Source organism: Xyrauchen texanus, chromosome 2 (genome assembly GCF_025860055.1).
Source record: "Xyrauchen texanus isolate HMW12.3.18 chromosome 2, RBS_HiC_50CHRs, whole genome shotgun sequence".
Taxonomy (NCBI): domain Eukaryota; kingdom Metazoa; phylum Chordata; class Actinopteri; order Cypriniformes; family Catostomidae; genus Xyrauchen; species Xyrauchen texanus.
Genome location: NC_068277.1, coordinates 28723213 through 28747762, shown reverse-complemented (window position 1 = coordinate 28747762; position 24550 = coordinate 28723213). Strand labels below are relative to the sequence as shown.

Here is a 24550-nt window from a genome sequence, read left to right as displayed (position 1 = left end):
TGTTTTTACTATAAAAAACTAAAATCTGACAATTTACACAAGGTTTATTTCTATTTCTTCTGCTCCAAACATACTTCAAACGTACTTCTCTGTCTGCTCGTATGAATGTAACACATCATAAGAAAGTGTTTCACTGCTGTTCAAATGCACTTTGGATCACATAATTTATATGTATAAATGTTTTCCATCTGAAAGGACTAAATATTAAATGAAACAAATGACAATAAAATGAAAAGTAATCTCTTCAGTTATCAAAATACTTTTTGAATGTAACTGTATTCTAAATACCAATGATTTAAATTGTAACTGTATTGGAATAAATTTACTTATATTTTGTTTTTTAAATACGTAATCCCGTTACTTGTATTTAATTTCTCCCCAACCCTGTGGATGACTTACTGTGGCCCACTACAAAACTGCTTTTGGACGTCATCCACTTCAGTATAGCTTGGATCTTGATTGAGTTTAATCTGACTAAACATCACCAAACACTGGCATTTAAGGATAATGAAAGTTGTCCTTAACGTCTATGGTTCAACTTCCAAATCCAAGCTGTCCTATTTTCCCACAGTAGCAGTGGCTGTTTTTGATCAAAGCCTTATGCCCCTGTAATGCTGAGACCAGATTGTTGAAGTCACCAGGAGTTGATGCTTTACAATACAGCCAAGGAATTCTGCTTTTAGTCTGTTCAAGATGGACCCAATGTACTTGGCAAAGTTCATGTCTAATTCTGCACTTATTACTGGCAATGAAAACGACCCTCTTGTTAAAAAACTTAGATTGCCTTGATAAAAACCTCATTAGCCATATATTTATCTTGTTCTGCCCTTATTAGGATTATGGAATTTTACCAGGCTCTGGCCCTTTTAGACTTTAGTCCCAAATCAGTCCTGTGATTGTGGTCAGAAAATAGCAACAGCACCAAAGTGTTCCAGTCAGCAGCATATGAAACTGAGGTCACATCATGCCAAGCTCAATACTTCCTTTATTTGCTATGAGTAACTATGGCTAAGCAGCCAAATGCCTCCAATCACTCACACAGCATGACCTTTGAATTCAGAGGAGAGAGCAACAGTGCATTAAAAAGACTCTGACCCAATAACCAAAATCTTCTCTGTTACGACAGTTAGCCCCTTCACTAATGTCACCAGCACATTATTCATACTCGGGCCATTTTTCTTCAGCTAGTCAAGCCAATGTTTTATGTATACCCTCTGAGTATCAACAACCACAATGAGCAAAATGGCCCATGACATTTTCCTCTCTTATGAATTCTTAACCACTAATAATTTTCAAAGAGAGGGAGCCTTAAAATGATCTGATTTTATTGAAATTGTCAATGCCACTTTCTCTTTCAGAGATCTTTTGACCTTGACTCTCTCTCTCACAGACATACATTGGTCCTGTCCTCATCTCTGTAAACCCTTTCAAGCAAATGCCTTACTTTGGGGACAAAGAAATCGAGATGTACCAAGGCGCAGTAAGTTTTTAGGACCCATTTCCTAAACACAGTTTAAGTTTATTACTGACTCAAGAATGGACTGTTTACTTTGGTGTCCAAGAAACTGAAATTCTTTAGCCTCTGGAAATCACTTTTATTAGTCCTCCTCATACGTTTATGTTTTGAGACAAAGCTTGTATTTTTCATTTTCTTCGACCAAATATACTAATTAAGAACATTGTGTGAAATCAGTTTCTCTAAACTCACAATCTGTATTGAAACTTTCTTTGTAAAGTTATTTCCGTAGTTCTATACCTAGAGGTTTCTGTAAATAATAATTGCTTCTGTAAAGATTTTAGTGTTATTAAAGAGTTTTTCAAGTGTGTAGATTTGGTGCAAATGCTTTTAACAGCTGGATTCTTAGTCAGAAAAATGCCGCACAGACCTGCCTTACCCATTGAAACCACCTGACTGTACCTCCACAGAACATGTGGAGTACAAGTCCATATTCTTAACCACACTTGGCCTGTGTACTGAGGGCTGTCTTGGCTCCTCCTCAAGCTTCTGGTTCCTGTCAATAATAATAACCTTGTGGAGGTTAAAATTCACAAGATAAAAAAGTTTAAAAAATCATGCAAAAAAGCCTATTAAATATTTCTCATGTTTTGGCTCCTTTGCTGCACAATAGCTTAATTATTAAATTCAGCACCATCCATATAAATTCAAGTCCATCCATGTACAGTGACATGTAAATTATGACACGAATCTTCTCTTTTTCTGTTTCTTCAACTCTGTCTTTTCTCTCAGGCTCAATATGAGAACCCTCCTCATATCTATGCACTAGCTGATAACATGTACAGAAACATGATGATTGATCGTGAGAATCAATGTGTCATCATCAGGTGAGGATGAACGTTCAAACTTTCTCCAAATTGTTATGGTTGTAATATAAGTGCATTCAGTCTTAAATGCCTTAATTAGTAATTATCATGAGCCATTTATTTATTAGAAGGCTGTAGACTCACTGACCAAAGTTCAGTTGGTTTCCGAATGATAAATTGATAGTGTTAGTACTCAATTTGTAAGTTACTTTGTATCAAATGTCTTTTAAATAATTAACTGTATATATGTGTGGTGTGGAAAGGGTGTGTTTCTGTTTATGGTTGGTATGACTGCAAGGTAGGCTGCAAAGGGTGAGTCTCCTGTCTGTCAGAGAGAATAGATGTTGATAACACTGATGAGATTGAGATTGTTCAGTTAACTGGATGGAGAAATGAATCATGAATAGAACAGACTCAACAAGCCTTACTACCTCAGCCGGCACCTGGGGATAGCTAGAGAAGAGAACATGTAGGTTTATGTTAATGTGTAGTTTTCATTAACAAATTATGGTAACATTTTACAATAAGGTTCCATTCATTAACATCAGTTAATGCATTAGGTATCATGAACAAACAATTAATAATATATTGTTTACAACATTTATTAATATTTTCTAATGTTAGTTAATAAAAATACAATTGTTTATTGTTAGTTCATAGTGCATAAACTGATGTTAAACAACTTTTGATTTGAAAAATGTATAACAATGTGTAGAAATTAACATGAACTGGGGCCTGGGTAGCTCAGTGAGTGCTGACGCTGGCTACCACCCCTGGAGTCGTGAGTTTGAATGCAGTCAGGTCTCCTAAGCAATCAAATTGGCCCGGTTGCTAGGGAGTGTAGAGTCACATGGGATAACCTTCTCGTGATCGTGATTAATGGTTCTCACGCTCAATGGGGCATGTGGTAATTTTTGCGTGGATCGCGGAGAATAGCATGAGCCTGTTATTATCTACTGAAATAACTTTTACCTTTTGGTCATCTATCGTATAAGAATAGACTTTTATTTAAGTTATTTTGTAGCCGTTGGCCTCTAATTTGTATCAAAGATTCTTAAAAACAAACACAAAAAATTATAAGACTCAACTTGTAAGAAGTCAAAACTCCAAATTATAGACTTTTGAAGTCATAAAGTCTACAAGAAGAATTGGACTCTGTGTTAGAGACTTGTCAGCATGACTGATTATTATATGTGGGTTTTTGAATATGTTCTCCAGGATAAAAGGAGTAAACTAAGCACCCTTTTTTTTACCTGTGCTTCCTGCTTGAGCACAGGAAATGCACTTGAGCAGAGGGGCCTCAGAGGGCCATCTACTACTGTAAGGGGGGGGGGGGGGGGTGTCCTCCACTCTCAGTCAGTCATTATGGAGCTAATAAGGCATGCAGGATTTCTTAATGCTGTAATCTAGTGACTGGAAATCCCAACAGATTGCTGGCCCAAGAGTTTCACAATGACTGGCTCACCTTAACCCAACTAAACTGGCCAGTCATCATCAGTAAGATGATGCTTCTCTTTGCATCCGTTTCATGATGTAATTCTTTTCAATGATGAAATACTGTCTACTATCCCAGTCTAATGTGCAGAGATGACTTTAAGTAAGCCATTCATAAAAAATAATTGTTGAGCAAACTTAAAAAATCAAGGCAGCATCATGCACTTAGATATTTATCAACAACTGTTTAATAAATGTCCTCTGTAAAATAGTTTTTAATCAGTGAGAATTTGTTTGTTTACTAAATGCTACATTTCTTGTTCTGTCAGCTATCAATTTTCAATTTACTGCAATCTTAACTCTTAATCTCTGAAGAGCGATATGTCTTGCAAGGCGATACGTACAATTGTTCGACATAGACACAAAAAATACCTCAGCCTTTAAAACACAAACCTCAATAACGGTGACAATCAACAAACCTCGTTAAGTTAAATGATGAGCTCCTAACATCACCACACAACAAATGACTAACAGTGGCAACAAATACAACAAGAACAGCATAAATAGAGTCAATAAACAGCAAAAAAATAAATAAATAAGCCTATAACACTAACTGCATAATTTATTAATGTTGTAATGCATGCTGGGAACTTGCAAATCAGCTAAATTGTTTAAGGGTGTGTTCACACTTGTAGTTTAATTCTCTTGGTCTGGACCAAAAAGAAAATGATACATATAGTTCTGGATCGCTTGGTGTTCACACTGGCATTTTTAACACCGAACCTAAAGATACAAGACAAAAGGCATAAGGATAAGGTCACAACCTTATTGGACAGCTTTTATGACGTATTTTGCAACTGACCTTGCCGAACATCCAAATCAATGCTGGCTGCTGAGTTAAATGTGCTCGTTGGACCCACTTTACCTTAACTAAATATTTTAAACACTTGAGCATTTTTGTGTGTTTTTTTTTCCAGTATACTGGAAATATGCTCGTTGGGACAAATGTTAATAAGGAACTTTACCTCCTCATTGCACAATATTTGCTCTCTGCTCATTTTGTCTTGCGTACACCACTGTTATCAAATCATGTGATTTTTAGGATCGCATCTTTTGACACCACATCCTGTTATCGGTCCGTTTAGATGTCTTTGGTCCATGCTGCGTTCAAATATCAGTTGAACCACACCAGAGATCATTTAGAAGTGGACCGAGACAAACTGTTCAGGGGGTCTCGGTTCGCTTGTTTGGTGCGCACCAAGGATTGGATGGCAGCGTTAACACTCGTTCAAATGAACCACACTAACAGAGCAATCGCAACAGAATTTGTTTTAATCGAACCAAACCTGCCAAGTGTGAACACACCCTAACATGAAATTGTTCGTTCAGATAACTCTGTTAGGCTAGTTGGAACAACATTTGGCAAAATACTGTTGGTCTAACATATGTTTTATACAGATGAAAGTAATTCACGTTTCATAGTATCGATGACTCACCAGTGGTGAGTTTAGGACTGGACTACCTTTAACAAGCTGTTTACCAAGAAATGTACTAGTTGTCCAAAAATAAGTATTTGTGGAAATTATAATTTTTTACTATCCCGTTTAGTTATGCAGAAATTTCTCACTTCTCCTTTAAGGTTGAAAAAACTTCACATTCATCCTCTCTAATTGTAAAATTTTGAACTTATGGGCACAGTAATGTAGGAAAGCGTTTCAGTACTGCATAGAAGCGGAATACCCCTTAATTCACCCTGCCATTCTGCAATGTTGAAATACGGTATATGGGGAAAGACTGAAGAAGAGGGAGATTACCATTGCTGACTCTGGGCTCTTTCCTTCAGAACTGACAGTCAGCTGTGGGTTGGACAGTAACTCTAGTGTTTAACTTATAGAAAATGGCCTCTGTTCAGCAATTTCCTCACTCATTTGTTTGTATAGCAAGTTGCTTTACAGTACAGTTAGACCACATAAAGAGACTGGAAGTGGAATTGTGATGAACCAGATAAATAAACAAAGCCTTCCATGAAATTGCTGCCCAGGCAGTGTGTGGTCAGTGGATTATGGTTAGGACATGCATAGGCTTTCAAAAAGGCAATTACTCATCAAGAATTTATCCATTTCACATGGGTAGTTTTTGCAAACTTAGTTCTTGGTTCAACCCTTTTTGTGACCATTTTGTCTTAGCTAGGTCAGGGCATCGTCAGTAGTTTTCCAAGCTGTTTCCTGGCTATTTGTTGTTACAACATCTTATGAATTCTAATTTGGTTGCATTGCAATGATTCACTGATTCTAGTCATTTTACATTCACATGGAATCTGGCCCATTGGGGGAAATTTAACTTGAAATTGAGAGCATAATATATTGAAACATCCTTGGACTTCTCTAATGTTTTTTAGTTATTTATTTTAGTGTTGTTAATCTTCATTTTGGTTAATAGCCTAGATGTACATTTAGATCAGTATTGTTTAGTGCGAACAATGATGAAGGATTTGGCGGAATCAGTCATTTTAGAACAATCTGTTTTCACCCACAGTTACTCACCAATTTAGGCTTTGCATGAGAGTACAAAAGGAGAGAATAAATGACCAATTCATCTGAGATCAGTAACACTTCGTTATCTTGTTAGTATGGTAGGCCCTGTAGTCCTGCTGTACAGTATGGCATACAGTGCATTCACACTCATCTGTGGCCATACTATATTTGCTGAGCTGCTGTTTCTGCTGCTGAATAATCAGTCTGATGACTCACTTGCTGGACATTGAATGAGATTGAATGGCTGATGCATCTCTCTCTCTCTATCTCTCTCTCTCACTCTCTCTCTCTCTTTCTCTTACACTCTCTCTGTGCCCATGTTTGTTCAGTAAATGCATGCAGGAAGTAAAAAACATTAGTGACACACATTAGGCTACTACTCACAAATTACAAATCCCCATTGTTCAGAAATAGCCATCACTTCTCAGGATGAGAACGAAGAGAAATTAAAGGTGTATAATGTGACGTAATGGAGTTCTTGCTGCTTCCTCAGGCCTTTTCTAATGCTCCATAGCTGTGCCTTCTCAAAATTGCATTACTGACATGGGCAAGAGATAAAATATAGAAAAATAAACCAGCTTCTTTTTTCATCATCTGCCAAACCACATACATCTCAATATGTACAACCCTGCCAAATGTAAAGGGCAGGCAAAAAGAGACAAGAAGAGGACTGGAGCCAGTGTTACTAAAACAGATGAATGTATGCCATTGTAGAACACGAGAGTTCACTGAGAGTTTGTAAAGCATTTTGCAAATGTTTCTCTCTGGTTGGCTGTTGTGCAGCTTTAGTAAATATATTAGTGTTGTATAGTATAGCATGTTTTAAATTAGTCAGTTCGAACAAGTCTGGCCATTCTCTCATCAACAAGCAGTTCCCGTCCACATCACACTGGATGTTTTTGTTTTTGGCACCATTCTGAGTAAACTATAGAGACTGTTGTGTGTGAAAATCCCAGAGGATCAGCAGTTATAGAAATACTCAAACCAGCCTGTCTGGCACCAACAATCATACCACAGTCAAAATCACTGAAATCTAATTTTTTCCACATTCTGATGGTTGATGTGAACATTACCTGAAGCTCCTGATCCGAATCTGACAAAAGATAGGCTTATTCATGTAATTATCAAATAAGTATGTGTACGGGCTTACCTAATAAAGTGGTTGGTGAGTATGCGGTTGTGGCAGGGTGGAGGGCGGGGCCGGGTCGTGATCCTGCGCGCCCGGTCCCGTATTAGGCTAATTATCTGTCCCTGAGGTTTAAAGGCCGACAGCAGAGGGCTGTGCGAGAGAGAGAGATCGTTAGCGGACATGTCCGCCATGTGTGTTTGTTTATGTGTACTGTTAAGTTTTTCATTAAAATATTATTTATGTTGAAAAGCCGGTTCTCGCCTCCTCCTTGCCCCATCCTTGAGCTGTTTTACAGCGGTGCCTTGCAAAAGTATTCAGACCCCTGACCAATTATCTCATATTACTGAATTACAAATGTTGTATTTAAATTTTATTCTGTTTGATATTTTATTTTAAAACACTGGAACTCAAAATCAATTATTGTTAGGAGGCATTGGTTTTATGTTGGGAAATATATATATAAAAAAATTATTAAAAAAATGAAACCGAAATATCTTGCTTGCGTAAGTATTCAACCCCTGTGCTATGGAAGCTGCCAGGTTACACCGATGAAAAAAATTGCCCTAACCAGGACACAATTACTTTACCATTGCCACCCACCTGTGAATCATTAAAGTTGCAATCACATTTTCTGGCTAAAAACCCCATTGTTGAAGGATCATTGGTCAGGCTGTGAATCTGTGAATCATTCCACAGAAGTTAGAGATAAAGTAATAAAAATGCATATATTAGGGAAAGGGTACAAAATAATATCCAAATGTTTGGATATCAGTGAGCACAGTTGGATCAATAATCAGGAAGTGGAAGCTGCACCACACCACCCAGGCACTGCCAAGAAAAAGCCGTCCCTCAAACTCAGCACTCTAACAAAAAGGAGACTTGTGAGAGAAGCCAGAGAGGCCAACAATCACTTTGAAGGAGCAACAGAGTTCAGTGACTGGGAGTGGAGTAATGGTGTACCAGTCAACCATATCAACAACACTGCATAACGCTGGCCTGTATTGGAGGGTGGCAAGAAAGAAGCTGTTACTCAAAAAGTACCATCTGAAAGTACATCTGGAGTTTGCCAGAAAGCATGTGAGTGACCCGGCTGCGATGTGGGAGAAGGTTTTGTGGTCAGATGAGACCTAGAGCTTTTTGGCCAAAACTCAAAGTGCTATGTGTGGCGCAAACCTAACACTTCCTATGCCTCAAGACACACCATCCCTACAGTGAAGTATGGTGGTGGCAGCATCATGCTTTGGGGTTGCTTGTCGCACTTACACCCATCATCATGAAGTGCTTCGAGAGGCTCGTCATGAGGCAGATTAAGACCCAGCTGCCCCCCTCACTAGACCCACTGCAGTTTGCGTATCGTTCAAACCGTTCAACGGACGATGCCATCACCACAACCCTCCATCTGGCCCTCACCCACCTAGACAATAAGGACTCATACGTTCGAATGCTGTTCATAGATTTCAGCTCAGCATTCAACACAATCATTCCCCAGCACCTGATTGGAAAGCTGAACCTGCTGGGCCTGGACACCTCCCTCTGCAACTGGATCCTGGACTTCCTGACTGGGAGACCTCAGTCAGTCCGGATCGGGAACAGCATCTCCACCACCACCACACTGAGCACTGGGGCCCCCCAGGGCTGTGTGCTCAGTCCACTGCTGTTCACTCTGCTGACTCACGACCACATCGTCAAGTTCGCCGATGACACGACCGTGGTGGTCTCATCAGCAAGAACAACGAGTCAGCATACAGAGAGGAGGTGCAGCGGCTGACGAACTGGTGTAGAGCCAACAACCTGTCCCTGAATGTCGACAAAACAAAAGAGATGGTTGTTGACTTTAGGAGAGCACAAGGTGAACACACTCCGCTGAACATCGACGGCTCCTCTGTGGAGATCGTCAAAAGCACCAAATTCCTTGGTGTTCACCTGGCGGAGAACCTCACCTGGTCCCTCAACACCAGCTCTATCACCAAGAAAGCCCAGCAGCGTCTCTACTTTCTTCGAAGGCTGAGGAAAGCACATCTCCCAACCCCCATCCTCACTACATTCTATAGAGGGACTATTGAGAGCATCCTGAGCAGCTGCATCACTGCCTGGTTTGGGACTTGCACCGTTTCGGACCGCAAAGCCCTGCAGAGGATAGTGAGGACAGCTGAGAAGATCATTGGGGTCTCTCTTCCCTCCATCAAAGACATTTACAAAAAACACTGTATCCGCAAAGCAACCAGCATTGTGGATGACCCCACACACCCCTCACACAAACTCTTTACCCTCCTCCCGTCTGGCAAGAGGTACCGAAGCATTCGGGCCCTCACAGCCAGACTATGTAACAGCTTCTTCCCCCAAGCCATCAGACTCCTCAATACTCAGAGACTGGTTTGACACACACGTGTCCTGAGTTGCACTTTAATTACTGTCACTTTATAACTGTCTGCTACCCCAATAACGGCTATGTGTATAGAACATTATCTCATAGTATGTTATGTTTACATTTTTAGAAACTGTCATCTTTTTGCACTACTGAGTACTGGTCGGCGCTGCACTGTCTATTGTCCTGTTCATTGTCAGTAATTTGTTGTACTGTCCTGTTCTTTTTGCACATGTTTGCACGTGCACTTTATATAGGTATATATAGGTAGTTTATATAGGTATTTTATTTCGTTGTGTAGTCTCACGTGGTCCTATGTTGGTCCTTTGTTGTTTTTATGTAGCACCATGGTCCTGGAGGAACGTTGTCTCGTTTTGCTGTGTACTGTCAGCAGGAACGGAGCATCTTATTAGAATTGAAGGAAGAATGGCTGGAGCAAAATATAGGGAAATACTGCAAGAGAACCTGCTTCAGTCCGCTAAAAAAAACTGAAGCTTGTGTGTTTTAAAATAAAATATTATTCAGAACGAAATTTCAGTGTACCATTTGTAATTCTGTAAAATGAGACAATTGTTCAGGGGTCTGAATAGTTTTTCAAGGCACTGTGTGTGTGTGTGTGTGTATATATATATATATATATATATATATATATATATGTATATGTATATTAGTGTTAATTAGTGTGATAGTGTTGTATATTTTAAATAAGGTTTGAAAAGAATGCTGTCACGTGTGTTTAGATGCACAATTGTACAGCAGTAGTTTATAAGCTAACGTGCAAGTCATGTTAATTTGTTTTCTTCAGGCAAAGGTCATGAACAGTTAAAGCGAAGCCTGGTTGATACACCTAAACAGTTGCTTGTAATGGCAATTTCAATTTGCATGATGGTCAGTCAGCTTATTCAATGTTTGCTCGTCTGACACTATAATTATTATGATGCAAATACCAGCGAAAAACCGCAGAATTTAAAAATCTCATGTAAATATGGTTTTCTTTGGTTTTGGTTCAATGATTTGCATGCAAAACCTTCAGATTTGTGATAATTATCTGCTCTTTGTACATGTAAACACAATCACTGTTGTTGTGAGAAACATCACTGTTAAGTTTGCACAGATGTAAACACATATGCTTGCTCATGAACATTACTGATTGGCCACATAAACAAACCGTTGTTCCACGATGAGCTCAATCTGCATGCAAACACAATCTGCATTCAAACACACGTAAAGAAGTAGAGAAACACGAGTGTGTGTCCTAACCAGATGCAATTTGATAAGATTGAAGTAAAAAGCAATTTGTCCACCCACACTGAACATAGTAATGTTTTGTGATGCAGCACAATTACAGCTGATCAGAACATATTTGATGTTTAATGTATAGTTTTTGAGGAGCAGGATTTTGGACCAATGAGAGTTCACAGAGGGTGTGGATAACTGGCACAATACCACAGAAATAGAAACCAATTGTGTGTCTCAATCCCTAGCTCCCTAGGTCCATATGCTGTGAATTAGATTATCATGAACACTAATGCAGGCACTGGCAAAGGTGTTCATCCACTGAGCATTGAGACACTTGACTCAATCAATTGCGACACGATTATGAGGTTGCGCTTTCAAAAGCAGCTTGTCATCAGCAACATCTCTTTTTAAATAACACTATTGTGTGTTTTCATTGTAGATATTAAAACATACAGTGTTCTTATGAAATATAAATGACGGATATGAAATAATATTATAATACTCTTAATATTTAAAATGTGTTTTTTTCTTGAAAATGATGGACATTGGCAACATTGGACAATTTTTCGCACGTTTTCGGCAAAGCTCATTTGCATGTGAAAATTATCGCTTGGACGTTTTCATTCCTATGTTCTTGGAAAAAAAACTGTTTCCCGAGTGTTAGCAGGGGTTGTTTGCACTTAAAATATGTTAGCCAATCATAAATCAATGGGCTTATATTGAAGTCTTAAAGGGGACAACACAGAAAACTGATTGTTTCAGAGAAAGGGCCAAAGACATGGTGGAAAAAGGTAATTTAATACTATATTGTTTAGTTTTTTTGGCAAACTAACATTATAAGTAGGGTGACCAGATTCCTGCTTGTGGAAAACAGGACAGTCCCATCCTATCAAAAATGAAATTGACGTATCCTAACCTAGGCACAGATTGATGTGAACTAGAGGGTGCATCCGCATCTGTAACTGTTGTCACCTTGTACTTTTCACTGGCAACAGTTTTTCTCAGTGTGCGCTTGTCTTTCAAGAGTTTATCGTAAAATGCAGAGCAATCCAGTCTAAAATTAAGACATACGAAAAGTGTTGCCTTCATGACTGTTACATGACTGAGTCGAGATTTATCCATTGTCCATGCTGCGTTCATTGAGAACACATGCGCCACAGATGCAGATGGGGCATAAAACATAAAACAAACAAACTCCACGACCTTGGCTAAGACTCTGGAGTTGATGGTCTTGCTCTCCAGTTCACGAAAAACATCTTTCTATCTCTCAGACACGGCCGTCTTGTTCATGTTCCACTCAATGATGCGATGAGTGACAATGATTTTCGCACAAGCCCTCTCATCAAAGAGCATTGTTTCGTCAATCAATCTGAGAGTATTCGAGGCTGCTCTGAATGTCTTTCCACTCTGGGTTGTCTCTCAGTAGGGCCCACTCAAGTTTTTCTGTGTACTCCAATGAGCGGCTCCAAGATTGGAAGTAATCCACCGATGCTGAATAAATGTTTCTCACTGCACAAAAGAAATTTTCCGCTCACATGTCACCAGCTTCAACCAGGGCATCCAACTGCTTTTTAATGTAAGAGGGTATCGATTATTCCTACAACCTGACCTGCAAGACTTTTCTCAGGTCACGACTGTGCAAAGCTATGGTCATGCACAACAGAATGATGAGCAAAAGTCCGTCACTTGCATGCACCTTGTCAGATTCAGAAATTTGCTTTGCAAAAAAATCGCTAACACTTGGTGTGGCACACTTACTTTTAGCAGCATCCACATGCTTTTTTGTATGAACATGCGGCACGATGTCGGTGCAGCCTCCATGGGCAATGGAAAAGTGAGCTCCACAAATCTCACACCTCAATTTTTCTAGGCTCTGTCTGTGACTCATTTTATAGAAATGTAAACTCTTTTTGAAGATCCTCATTAAATGTTCATGCATGCTTCCTTGATATATTTCTAGCCGCAATTTCATCTGTGTGCTCTTTCAAACTGACCCTTCAATCAGTTCACTAACTGACATCTATTGATAGGGGATTATGATTGGATAGTGTAATCCACTCACGTATTTGAAATAATTGTATTGGTTTTACAAGCCGTATCCTTGGCTGCCTTTGATTAGAATTCTCACGTGACTAAGAAAGCCATATAGGCGATTAAGACATTTTAGGAGAGGGGAAATACTTTTTCAGAATAAGTCAGGACACTAGAAAAAGTGTTAAAATGAATACGGGATTGTCCTGGGAAAAACTGGACATCTGGCCACCTTAATTATAAGTGAACCTCAAAGAAAAGATTTTGAAAAGTACAAGCAATAGTAATATTGATGCTTGCCATTTGAAAGCACCTGTATTAATTGGGAAAAGAGTCTAGAAAGATCACACTAAACCCTCTCTGACCCTGGCGGAGCAGATTGTAGTATTGTGCTTGGGGGTACACAATGGTCTGGTTTTGATTGTTAACACCCTCATGTGCTTGTGTTTAAACAAGATGACAATAAAAACTCATTTCGACCAAATTGTTAAAACATGAAATGCTGTTGGGGTTATATGTATCAATCCTTTTTTGTCCTAAAGATTAAATCTCAAAACCTAATTTTGTTGCTATAAAATTCTGTGCTCTTTAATAATGTGCTCCTTGTTTTCAATGACCAAAGAAATGTTGTGCTTTTGTGTAAATTCATGTCATGCAATCGTGACAGTCTATTTTTTTCTTCAGGAGTTTTAAGGATTTTTTTCTTTAGAAAGCAATAATATTCTGTTTATTTTTGTGTAGGAGTGTATTTATGCCCCTTACATTATGAATATTAACTATGCTTATTATTGTCATTTTCTGTGTTTTTCTCAGTGGTGAGAGTGGAGCAGGAAAAACGGTAGCAGCAAAGTACATCATGAGCTACATTTCCAAAGTTTCAGGTGGAGGTCCCAGAGTACAGGTGAGCTCGGCAGAACGAAAAAGAATGAAAAATCCTTTAACATGCACCGACACTTTCAGATTTAGACAAGGCTTAATATGGTATTAAACAAGAATCCTCATCTGTTATAAACTTAACCTCATCTCACATCAGTCATTCTACCTCTATATCTCATGGTCTTCCCTTTATCCCCCACATCCCTCCAGCAGCCATCTGTCCCTCACAGTCCCCCCTCAGCCCCTGTAGCAACCATGTGAGTGAGTTCAGTGGACTGACAATTGTTGATTGCATTAATCTAATTGCATTAAACCCTCTATTGATTAGTATATACTTTGGTTTGGCAATGAACAACCACCATGTTTCCCTGTGTATCAAAATAAACTAGCTGAGCCTTGTGTTTTGATGGTATTAGGGTAAGCTACATCATCCCTGCTAAAAACACCAGCATGAATTTCCATGCTGGTTCAGACTAATGTATGCTGGTCTGGCTGGTTAACTAGCATAGCCATGCTATTTACAAGCCAAAATGCTTCTGATGAAGGTATTTGAGCAAAGATGTCTTGCTCGCTAAGATAGTTAACAATCCTGGTGGGGACATGCTGGTGACCAACATAAAAAAAAAACAGTGTAACTGGTGACCCATGTTAGTCTTTTCAGCAGGGATGTGTTCTGTGCTATTGAACAAAGCAGAGTATTGTAGTGGAACAGTAAGCATATATGTCCTGCATGCTCCTCAGTTTCTTTGCTTTGTCCGATTCCTATGATGCCGTATTGTCTTCAAATGACCACCATTGCTATAAGGTGCATCCTGATACCTGGGATGTGTTACTCTGGCATTCCTCCAACTTTCTATGTCTCTGTCTGTCTCCCTTTTGCATCTGTTTGTCTATTTTTTTTCTTTTAGTCTACGCAGACATTAATTTTGGTACCCTACAGTACTTCTGTCCATTTGCAAATGATTCATGCCTGTTTATCCTGGTGTTTCTAATGCAAACAAGCCCTTGGCTGTTGTTTGTTTACACAGACTATGTGACTTTGCGTTATAGTATTCGTGAAATATTTTGTGGCTTGTGTGTGTGCAGGTACACTCGTAAAAAGAAAGCTTCTTCTATTATTCTTTGCAATAATTTAAATTCAACAAAGAACCCTCTTCTTATTAAGAACCATATTTCGCTGTAGAGGGTTTTGGAGTTGTCTAAATGGTTCCTTGCAAATTAAAAAAGGTCTTAATGTTACATCATAACAAAATCCTTATTGGAGCAAGTCACTGGGCAGCTTATTTCTAGGCATGCAAGTACAGCACATTGCTATTTGTATGGAGAAAGACAGAAATCTCCAAAATTTTTACCAAGCTGATGTTTCAATAACATACACTCACTGAGCACTTTTTCAGGAACACCTGTACACCTACTTATTCATGCGATTTATATAATCAGCCAGTTGTTTGGCAGCAGTACAGTGCATAAAATCATCCAGAGACAGGCCAGGTGCTTCAGTTAATAATCACATCAACCATCAAAAAGGGGAAAAATTTGATTTCTGTGATTTAGACCGTCGCATGATTGTTTGTGCCAAAGGGCTGATTTCAGTATTTCTGTACCTGCTGATCTCCTGGGATTTTCATGCACAACAGTCTCTAGAGTTTACTCAGAAAAGTGCCAAAACTAAAAACATTCAGTGAGTGGCAGTTCTGTTGACGGAAATGCCTTGTGGCTGAGAGAGGTCAACAGAAAATGGCCAGACTGCTTTGAGCTGACAGAAAGTCTATGGTAACTCAGAAAACCCCTTTGTACAATTGTAGTGAACAGAATAGCATCTTAGAATGCACAGCACATCGAACCTTGAGGTGGATGGGCTACAACAGCAAAAGACCACGTCAGGAACTTCATTAGGACCATAGTGTTCTTAATAAAGTGCTCAGTGAGTGTATGTAAAATCAAATCTTAAAACAATGGCATCATAAATTGTACTCCTTTACTGCCTGGGTTCCCATGGCCCTAGAAAACGTTTTGATTTCCAGGCCTGAAAAAGTCTTGTATGTGTGTTTGGAATGTATGAACATACTGACAATTGATACGCATGTGTACAGGTTATGTGTGTATCGTGTATTTTCAATGCTTGTTGGATGTTCTCTACTAATCTGATCCAGTTCCAGATCTGCCTAGATGCTGTTCTTAATGTAAATTTCACTTTTCCCCTTCTCTCCTGTACATACTCTCACAGCATGTCAAAGACATCATTCTGCAGTCCAATCCTCTGCTGGAGGCCTTTGGAAATGCTAAGACAGTGAGGAACAACAACTCCAGTCGATTTGTAAGCATTGAACATCTTCCTGTAGATGTATTTTATTGAGGAAAGCAAACAGCAGATGACTCTGCTGCATTTTAACCTCAGGATAATTTTGTGAGGGTTCCACAATTGTTCTAGAAACAACATAAACAGAGCCATTATCCAATTTAAAAACACAGACATAAAAGCAAGCAAGAAGTTAAGAAACAAAGGGCCAAATGGATTAATGGATAAAATCAGTTATAATGGATAAGAAGAAAGCACAAGTATAGCCACTGTGGCCACTGGTACAAACATTAAATGTGATGTGATCTTAGGGCTTTGACCCAAAAACATGTGCTTAATTGAACTTTAGACTTTGTAAAATTAAGAATTGTTTTTGGCTGCATTCCACAAGTCCTAAACTGCCCTTAGAAAGCATCACACACCGAAGCAGCCATTACAAACAATCCTGTATGCCACATTTACTTGCAGTTCTGCCACATGATTCCTAAACATAGAAATGTCAGTTTTGTTTTTGTTCTTTTGGGTTTGGTGTATTTTTAGTTGTAGGAAGAATGATTAGATGTGACACAATTGGACAGGGCATGTCTGCTGACTGTGGACAGCTGCAACGCATATACAGTATTCAGATAGAGAAATACATACTGTATAAATGATAGAGAAGAGGTTTGAATGTGTGTGTATATGTAAAGTTATTTCCTCTTGCCGTCAGCTCTGGGCATACACATACACCTGCAGTCCATCATGTGTGTGTGCATTAACATTCATCTCTGACAGGGGAAATACTTTGAGATTCAGTTCAGTTCCGGTGGTGAGCCAGATGGTGGGAAAATCTCCAACTTCCTTTTGGAAAAATCACGGGTTGTGATGCGGAATCCTGGAGAGAGGAGTTTCCACATCTTCTACCAGGTGAGAACGAGGACCTAAGAGCTGATGTGGGATTCTTCCAAATGTCACGGTGTCCAGTGGTAGTATAAGTACACTATATTATGAGGAAAAATTTAATGAATAATAACTGCAGTGAAATCCAGGAAAGAGAATATGGTGCCATTTGGCACTGAAAAGCAGGTTGTGTGGTTGCTCTTAACGAGTCTGTTTCTGTTTCAAAGGTTTGGACAGTTTGAGTAGTTTCCTGTAATGACTTACTAGAACTTAAAGGGATAGTTCACCCAAAAATGAAAATTCTGTCTTCATTTATTCAATTGCATATTGTTCCACATCGTTTGACTTTCTTTCTTCCAGGAGATGTTATACAGAATGTTAGCCTCAGTCACCATTCACTTTCATTTCATCTTTTTTTTTTCTCTCCATACAATGAAAGTGAATGATGACCGAGGCTAACATTCTGTATAACATCACTGGTAACATTATTTAGGTATCATGAACTAACAATAAACATTGTATTTTGAATCTTTGTTTTATCTTTAATCTTTGTTCATGTTAGATAATAAAAACACAATTGTACATTGTTAGTTCACAATGTTAACATATACAACTTTTGACTTAAAAAATCTATTACTATATGGTGAAATTAACATTGAGTTAGAATTATAAATGCTGTAAATATATCGCTCATTGTAAGTTAATGCTAACCCATGTTGTGGAACTGCTTCAGAGTAGGTGTCTTTAACTACTAGTTGTTATGTGCATACATGTTGTTGCATTGTACCTGCATTTAAAGTACCGACATTTAATGAAATCTGTAGTTACACTGTTAACCTAACCCTTATCCCTAACCCTACCCCAACCATTTCTATAACCCCTACTCCTACCCCTTACCCTAGTCCTTCCCGTACAGTACCTCAACCTCAGTAGCAGCAAATGTTAATCTTGTGAGAATTACACAGTAGTGTAGTTACACAGTAAATACATTGTATTGTATGTGTTTTAATGTTAGTTCATAGTAGTTAAAGACACCTAATAGAAAGTGGGACCAATGTTGTTAAATAATGTTAATAAATGGACCTTTATTATAAAGTGTTACCCATCATCTTTGTGTTCCATGTAAAAGAGAAAGACTTGTGGGTTTAGTACAAGTGAACTACTTTTAATTGTTTTAATAAAATAGAGAGATTTAATCAGGAAAGAAGACTTTGTGTGATGTATTCTTCTATTTCCATATGCAGTTAATAGAGGGAGCAAGTGCAGACCAGAAAAGCAGTTTGGGCATCACCAACCTGGATTACTACACTTACCTCAACCAATCAGGTTCCTACAAGGTTGACGATATTAATGACAAGCATGATTTCCAGGAAACTATGGTAAGTGTGACATAGACAGCTTTGTATTTGAGTTAGACACCGTTTTCCTGGGAGTCTCATTTAGCGGTGAATTTTTGCCTGATCAAATATGCCAACTACATTGCGTGTACAATTATTAGGCAAGTGAGTATTCTGATCTTATCATTATTTCCATGCACATTTTTCAATTCCAAACCATATGAAATTAAATGCTTATTGGATTCAATCATTTTCAGGTGATATGTATTTGTGTAATGAGGGAGGGTGTGGTGAAAGTGACTAACACCTTATATCAAGGTGTGCATAATTATTAGGCAGCTTAAATTATAGGCAGCTTAAAAAAATAGTTAAATTATTGAGGCGTGACCACCGGACAATCAAACATTTGTTGTCAACTGGGGCGCAAAAAATGCATGGAGAAGAAAAGGCGCAAATTAACTGCAAAAGACTTGAGAAGAAATTAAACATGAAGCTACCAGGAACCCATTATCCTCTAATGCTACCATATTCCAGAACTGCTAACTACCTGGAGTGTCCAGAAGCACAAGGTGTCAAGTGCTCAGAGACATGGCCTAGGTCAAGAAGGCAGAAACTCACTGAATATATTCACTAGTTGAAGCATCAAGATTGTGCAAAGAAATCCATGAAGACAGATTTTTCAAAGGTTTTATGGACAGATGAAATGAGAGCGAATCTTGATGGACCAGATGGATGGGCCCATGGCTGGATCACTAATGGACACAGGGCACCACTTCGAGTCAGGTGCCAGCAAGGTGGAGGAGGGGTACTGGTATGGGCTGCTATCATTAAGGATGAGCTTGTTGTACCTTTTCGAGTTGAAGATGGACTGAAACTCAACTCCTAAAGTACTTTCTTCAAGCAGTGGTACAGGAAGAAGTCCTCAGCATTCAATAAGTCAATTAATTTTATGCAGGACAATGCTCAATCACATGCATCCAAGTCCTCCACTGATTTGCTAGCCAGCAAGGGCCTCAAAGATGCCCAAAAATGACTTGGCCCCTTCCTCACCTGACTTCCTGAAATCCTATTGAGAACTTGTGGGCCCTTCTCAAACGTGAGATTTAAAGTGAGGGAAGACAATACACCTCTTTGAACAGCATTTGGGAGGCTGTGGATGCTGCTTCAGCAAAAGTTGATAATGAACAGATCAAGAAACTGACAGACTCTATGGATGGAAGGCCCATGGCAGTTATTGAAAAGAAGGGTGGCTATATTGGTCACTTAATATTTTTGAAAGGCCAACATTTTTATTTAATTGTCATTTTGTGTTACTTAAAAATGTTAAAATTGAGAATAAATTATTATAAAATAAAAAATTATTTTTTACATTTAATTTTAATTTAATAATTGTGCACACTAATAGTTGCCTAATAATTGCACACAATTATATATTCCCCTGAGAAAGACAAAACTCACTTTTCCTTTGTTAAACATTCTGGTTTGAGGTTCAATAACATTTTGGATTGACTGAGAAAATTGTGTTTGTTCAACAATAAAATTAATCCTGAGGAATACAATTTGCCTAATAATTGTACAAGCAGTGTATTTTCCATATTCTCAGACAGAGTTATTGTAACCTCCTGTTTCTCCTCTCTTTCTCCTTGACCCCAGCATGCCATGGATGTGATTGGTATCTCAGGGATAGATCGCACCATGGTGCTGCAGATTGTGGCAGGAATTCTTCACCTTGGGAACATTGCCTTCAGGGAAGCCGGGAATTATGCTGCTGTAGAAAATGATGAGTGTATGTACAATCAAAAGACCTTCGAAACCTCACCTCTGAATCCTGGCATCCTGCTCAGTGTAATTTTGCGTATTTGTAGCTTTGTTTGTTTTTTAACTTTTATTTTTGGTGTCCTCATTTGAACTATGGTGTGGCACTGTAGATACTTTCTTTGCGTTAATTTAGGTCTCATGCCAGGCTGTCTTGCCACACTAAATTACCCCAGAAAATAAGGCTCTGTTTATGTGCCTGGTATCTGCTCATTACATCATAGCCTAAAATTACACAGTGAAACGCAGAACTTCCTATTGTCCAGCCCACCTCTCTAGTTCCTCTCTTTCCCTCCAAGTTTCCCAAAGCTTCCAGGTGGAGTAATGAATTTTAATGACAGAAGCTGTTTGCTGTGGCATAAAGCCATGCTGTGCTGGGAGCCGACGAAGCTTATCTGTGCCTTTCCTGTTCTGCCCCCAACCAGCCCCCAATCCTATTTCCTGTCTGCCGCCAGCGGCTTTCACACATTTAGTGTTGGCTGACCAATGTTAAAACCACACGCAGCACAACGCACTGCTGCCTGCTTATGGCAAAACCATCTTTGAGACCATTGAGTTGTGTATGAAGTGCAATACGGGTCCATGTCGAGTCTGAGTATAGGAGTGCAGTTGCGAAAACGTTCTATTGCAAATTCAAAGATTAGATTAAATGGAAGTCTTTGATTACAACATGTAAGAATAGTTTTATTGAAAGCCATGGACACTCCTGGATCTTTTTATAGCTGAGTTGTTTTGTAAAGCTGGATAGTACGCTCTGTTCTTCCACACCCTTATATTTGAATAATGAGTATGACGGAGTAAATCGCTTTCTGATGCTGAATGAGGGAGGTTTCCTTTTTGAAGAGATGAGTCAGTGATGATGAGGCAGGGAGGGGTGCTTCATAGATTAAGTGAGTTGCAGGGCTGTCAATGACTCTCATCTTACCTGTGCCTCTCTTCAGAGGAGATCTATTGTTGTGGTTAACCACACAAACTTTGCACCATTCATATATTTTAGATCTGGTAGAATGTACCCCCTAAGACATCTGGAGTTGTATGCTAATCAATACCAGACATGTTCATATCAGTTCTTTTTTTTAAATGACACTAAAACTTTCTGTCATATTTTACTAAACCTCATGTTTTTCCAAATCGCTATGACTTTCTTTCTCCCATGAAGCACAATGGGAGATGTTAGGCATAATGTTAGCCTCAGTTACCTTTCCCTTTCATAACAGATTTTTTCCATACAATGAAAGTGAATGGTGACCATTTCCTTTTGTGTTCCATGGAAAAAGTTATATGGGTTTGGAGCAACATGAGCATGAATAAATGATGACAGAATGTAAATTTCTGGGTGAACTATAACTTTTCAGTGGTTCCTCCCTGAATAGGGGGCGTGGAGGTTGGTGGTCGTGAAAGATTGCCACATTCTTGCCTAAACACTCAAATACACGTAAAAATTAAATTAAAATGGAGGTAATGTAAACGCAGCCCGTTATGTTTAAAGTAAATGCAATTACTGCTACAAAAAAGTGGATTTGTAACGAAATATCGGACTTGTGTAATCCCGCCTAGTTCTGCTGCTGTCTATGTCCTTAATAATCAAACAATAATATCAAGAAAACTAGAAAACCGCATACTTCTCTTGGCTGGATTGATTTAGTTGGTTTAAAAAGTATTCATGTATTATAATTATACAGTGAAGACCAGTAATATAAGTAGTTGTATATCACATTTCACTACAATTCATTCTGAATAGAATAATACTGCTGTGAAAAACTTCAAGCACTGTTTTCTAAATGTGTATTTCTTTGTAATATTGTTTTATATTTGCTTCTATTACTTGTAATTTGTTTATTTGTTATTGTTTTATTATTGACTGTTTGCTTGTCTTTAATTTAAATTGAAACAATGTTTTCTTAATTAACAAATTAGTGTTAGTTTTTGTTGTTGTGTTGAATTGGTATTGAGATTCATCAAATTTCAGAATCAAATTTCAATCTTCCACATACAAGGAATTTGTCTAGGTGACAGAAGCTTCCAGAGCACTAACAGTACTACAACAACAAGACAGAGATAATAAAAATATAGATGCTTATATTATATATATGTACAAATACAAATCTGTTTTACAGAAGCAAGGGAATGTAATGGCAGAAGAGTTAGGATATGTTGGATAAATATAAATAGACTAAGCTGTATATTGCACATAATTATTGCTCAATGTAATGGCAGAAGAGTTAGGATATGTTGGATAAATATAAATAGACTAAGCTGTATATTGCACATAATTATTGCTCAATGTAATGGCAGAAGAGGTAGGAAATGTTGGATAAATATAAATGGACTAAGCTGTGTACTGTACATAATTATTGCTCAATGGGGAAGTTTTAACTGTTCATGAGATGGATGGCCTGAGGGAAAGACTGTTCCTGTGCCTGACGGTTCTGGTGCGCACCAGGAACAGTTTATAGTTTATTGATAGATAGATAGATGGATGGATGGATGGATGGATGGCTAGATAGATAGATTAGCTTGGTGTTTCTAGTATATTCTAGCATGTTGCTAGCATGTATTATCACTTAGCTAAGCAATGGTAGCATATTTTAGCATGTATGTAGCAAGTTTTAGCACTTGGCTAGGCATTGCTAGCATGTGTTAGCTTTTAGCTAGGTGTTAATAGCATTTTTGTTACTTAGCTAGGTGTTGCTAGCACGTTTTAGCATGTCACTAGCATGTTATAACACTTAGCTAGGTATTGCTAGCAGGTTCTATCCCTTCCCTACAGGTTGCTAGCATGTTTTAGCATGTTGATAGCATTTTAGCACTTAGCTAGGTGTTGCTAGCATGTTTAGCACTTAGCTATGTGTTACTAGCATGTTTTAGCACTTAGTTAAGTGTTTTTAGCATGATGCTAGTTATTGCTAGCATGTTATTAGGTTTCTAATATGTTTTTTCTAGTCTGTCTAACATGGTTTGTTTACATGTAGCTTGAAAGCTTTTCTAGTATAGTTAAAAAATCTTGAATTGAATATAAAATCAAGCCTGTTCGGAAGTCCTCTACAGGAATACCGTAATTACGATCAGTTAGAATAGATGGAGCAAACCGAGTCAGAACAGTCTATAGATATGTCCCAAGTTTGGTGGATATAGTTTAAAAGCTCTAAGAGGAGTATTGTTGAGAAATTATGGGTCTCAGAAGAAGAAGAATAGTTTAAATGGTAGATCAATAGGTTGGCTTTTTCAAGCCAACCTAATGAATAAAAGTTTTTAGATGAAGAGTTAATTCTGAATTAACTGCGCAAGTCTACACAGATGCATTGTCCTTTGTTATTTGGCTGATGAAGACTTTAGTTGGCAATTAATTTATTGTCTATGTTTCAAAGGGGGCGATACCAAAAAAAATAATTAAGAGAACCACTGCTTTTAAGTCATTGTGTTAAAAATATAAATTTCTACCTGACTGTTCTTTGTTTTTGCCCTTTTCTCATAGTTCTTGCATTTCCTTCCTTTCTGTTGGGCATCGATCAGCTGCGCCTGAAAGAAAAACTCACTAGCCGTAAAATGGATGGCAAGTGGGGAGGGAAATCAGAGTCCATTGACGTGACGTTGAATGTGGAACAGGCGTGTTTCACACGAGATGCTCTCTCTAAAGCTTTGCACTCTCGAGTTTTTGACTACCTGGTAGAGGTACAAGCTATATGCATCTAGATCAGGAATGTTAATGTAGTTAATGAAGGAAAAAGTACTGAATGCATTCCTGTGTTTTTTGTTTTTGTTTTTTTTAGTCAATCAATAAAGCCATGGTGAAGGACCATCAAGAGCTAAACGTTGGTGTATTGGATATCTATGGCTTTGAGATTTTTCAGGTGCGTGTATTATCTTATTTAAGTTATAATTTCATTTTATTTTGTCAGTAATCACCTTATTATTTTGGATGTAGTTGTGTAAAAAACAGAATGTGTTGCTATCTAATCGAACTAATGAGATGACTGATTTTTAATTATCTGGACAGATTAATGAGATTGACTAATCTGAAAGTGATTGTCCTCCATAAGATGGATAACCTGGATAACAGGGCTTTCAACCCTTTTAATTTGAACCTGTTTATGACTCTTCCAATTCAGTTAACCATGGAAGAACAGAATTCCTGGGCAGCAAGTTGTTGTTATCATTGTTTGTGTTTTCTGCTTTGTCACCTGATTTAGCATGTTATTTGTTTTATATTTGTCACCACTATAATTGAATTTTGTCACATGAATAGTGTTCATGTCGGGTTCATAATTATATACTATAGAGTATATAACA

The 24550-nt window shown here is 38.3% G+C and overlaps 1 protein-coding gene across 3 annotated transcripts in view; it reads left to right on the top strand.

Moving 5' to 3' along the window:
• myo1ea (myosin IEa) overlaps positions 1-24550 on the top strand; it is a 79680-nt gene that overhangs the window by 28175 nt on the left and 26955 nt on the right. For all 3 annotated transcript variants that reach the window (XM_052090549.1, XM_052090532.1, XM_052090541.1), the window contains exons 3-11: positions 1391-1480; positions 2249-2343; positions 13868-13955; positions 16158-16247; positions 17004-17135; positions 18353-18487; positions 20099-20231; positions 23736-23932; positions 24031-24111. In XM_052090549.1, the coding sequence (XP_051946509.1) occupies positions 1391-1480; positions 2249-2343; positions 13868-13955; positions 16158-16247; positions 17004-17135; positions 18353-18487; positions 20099-20231; positions 23736-23932; positions 24031-24111 (1041 nt within the window). The remainder of the gene's footprint in view (positions 1-1390; positions 1481-2248; positions 2344-13867; positions 13956-16157; positions 16248-17003; positions 17136-18352; positions 18488-20098; positions 20232-23735; positions 23933-24030; positions 24112-24550) is intronic.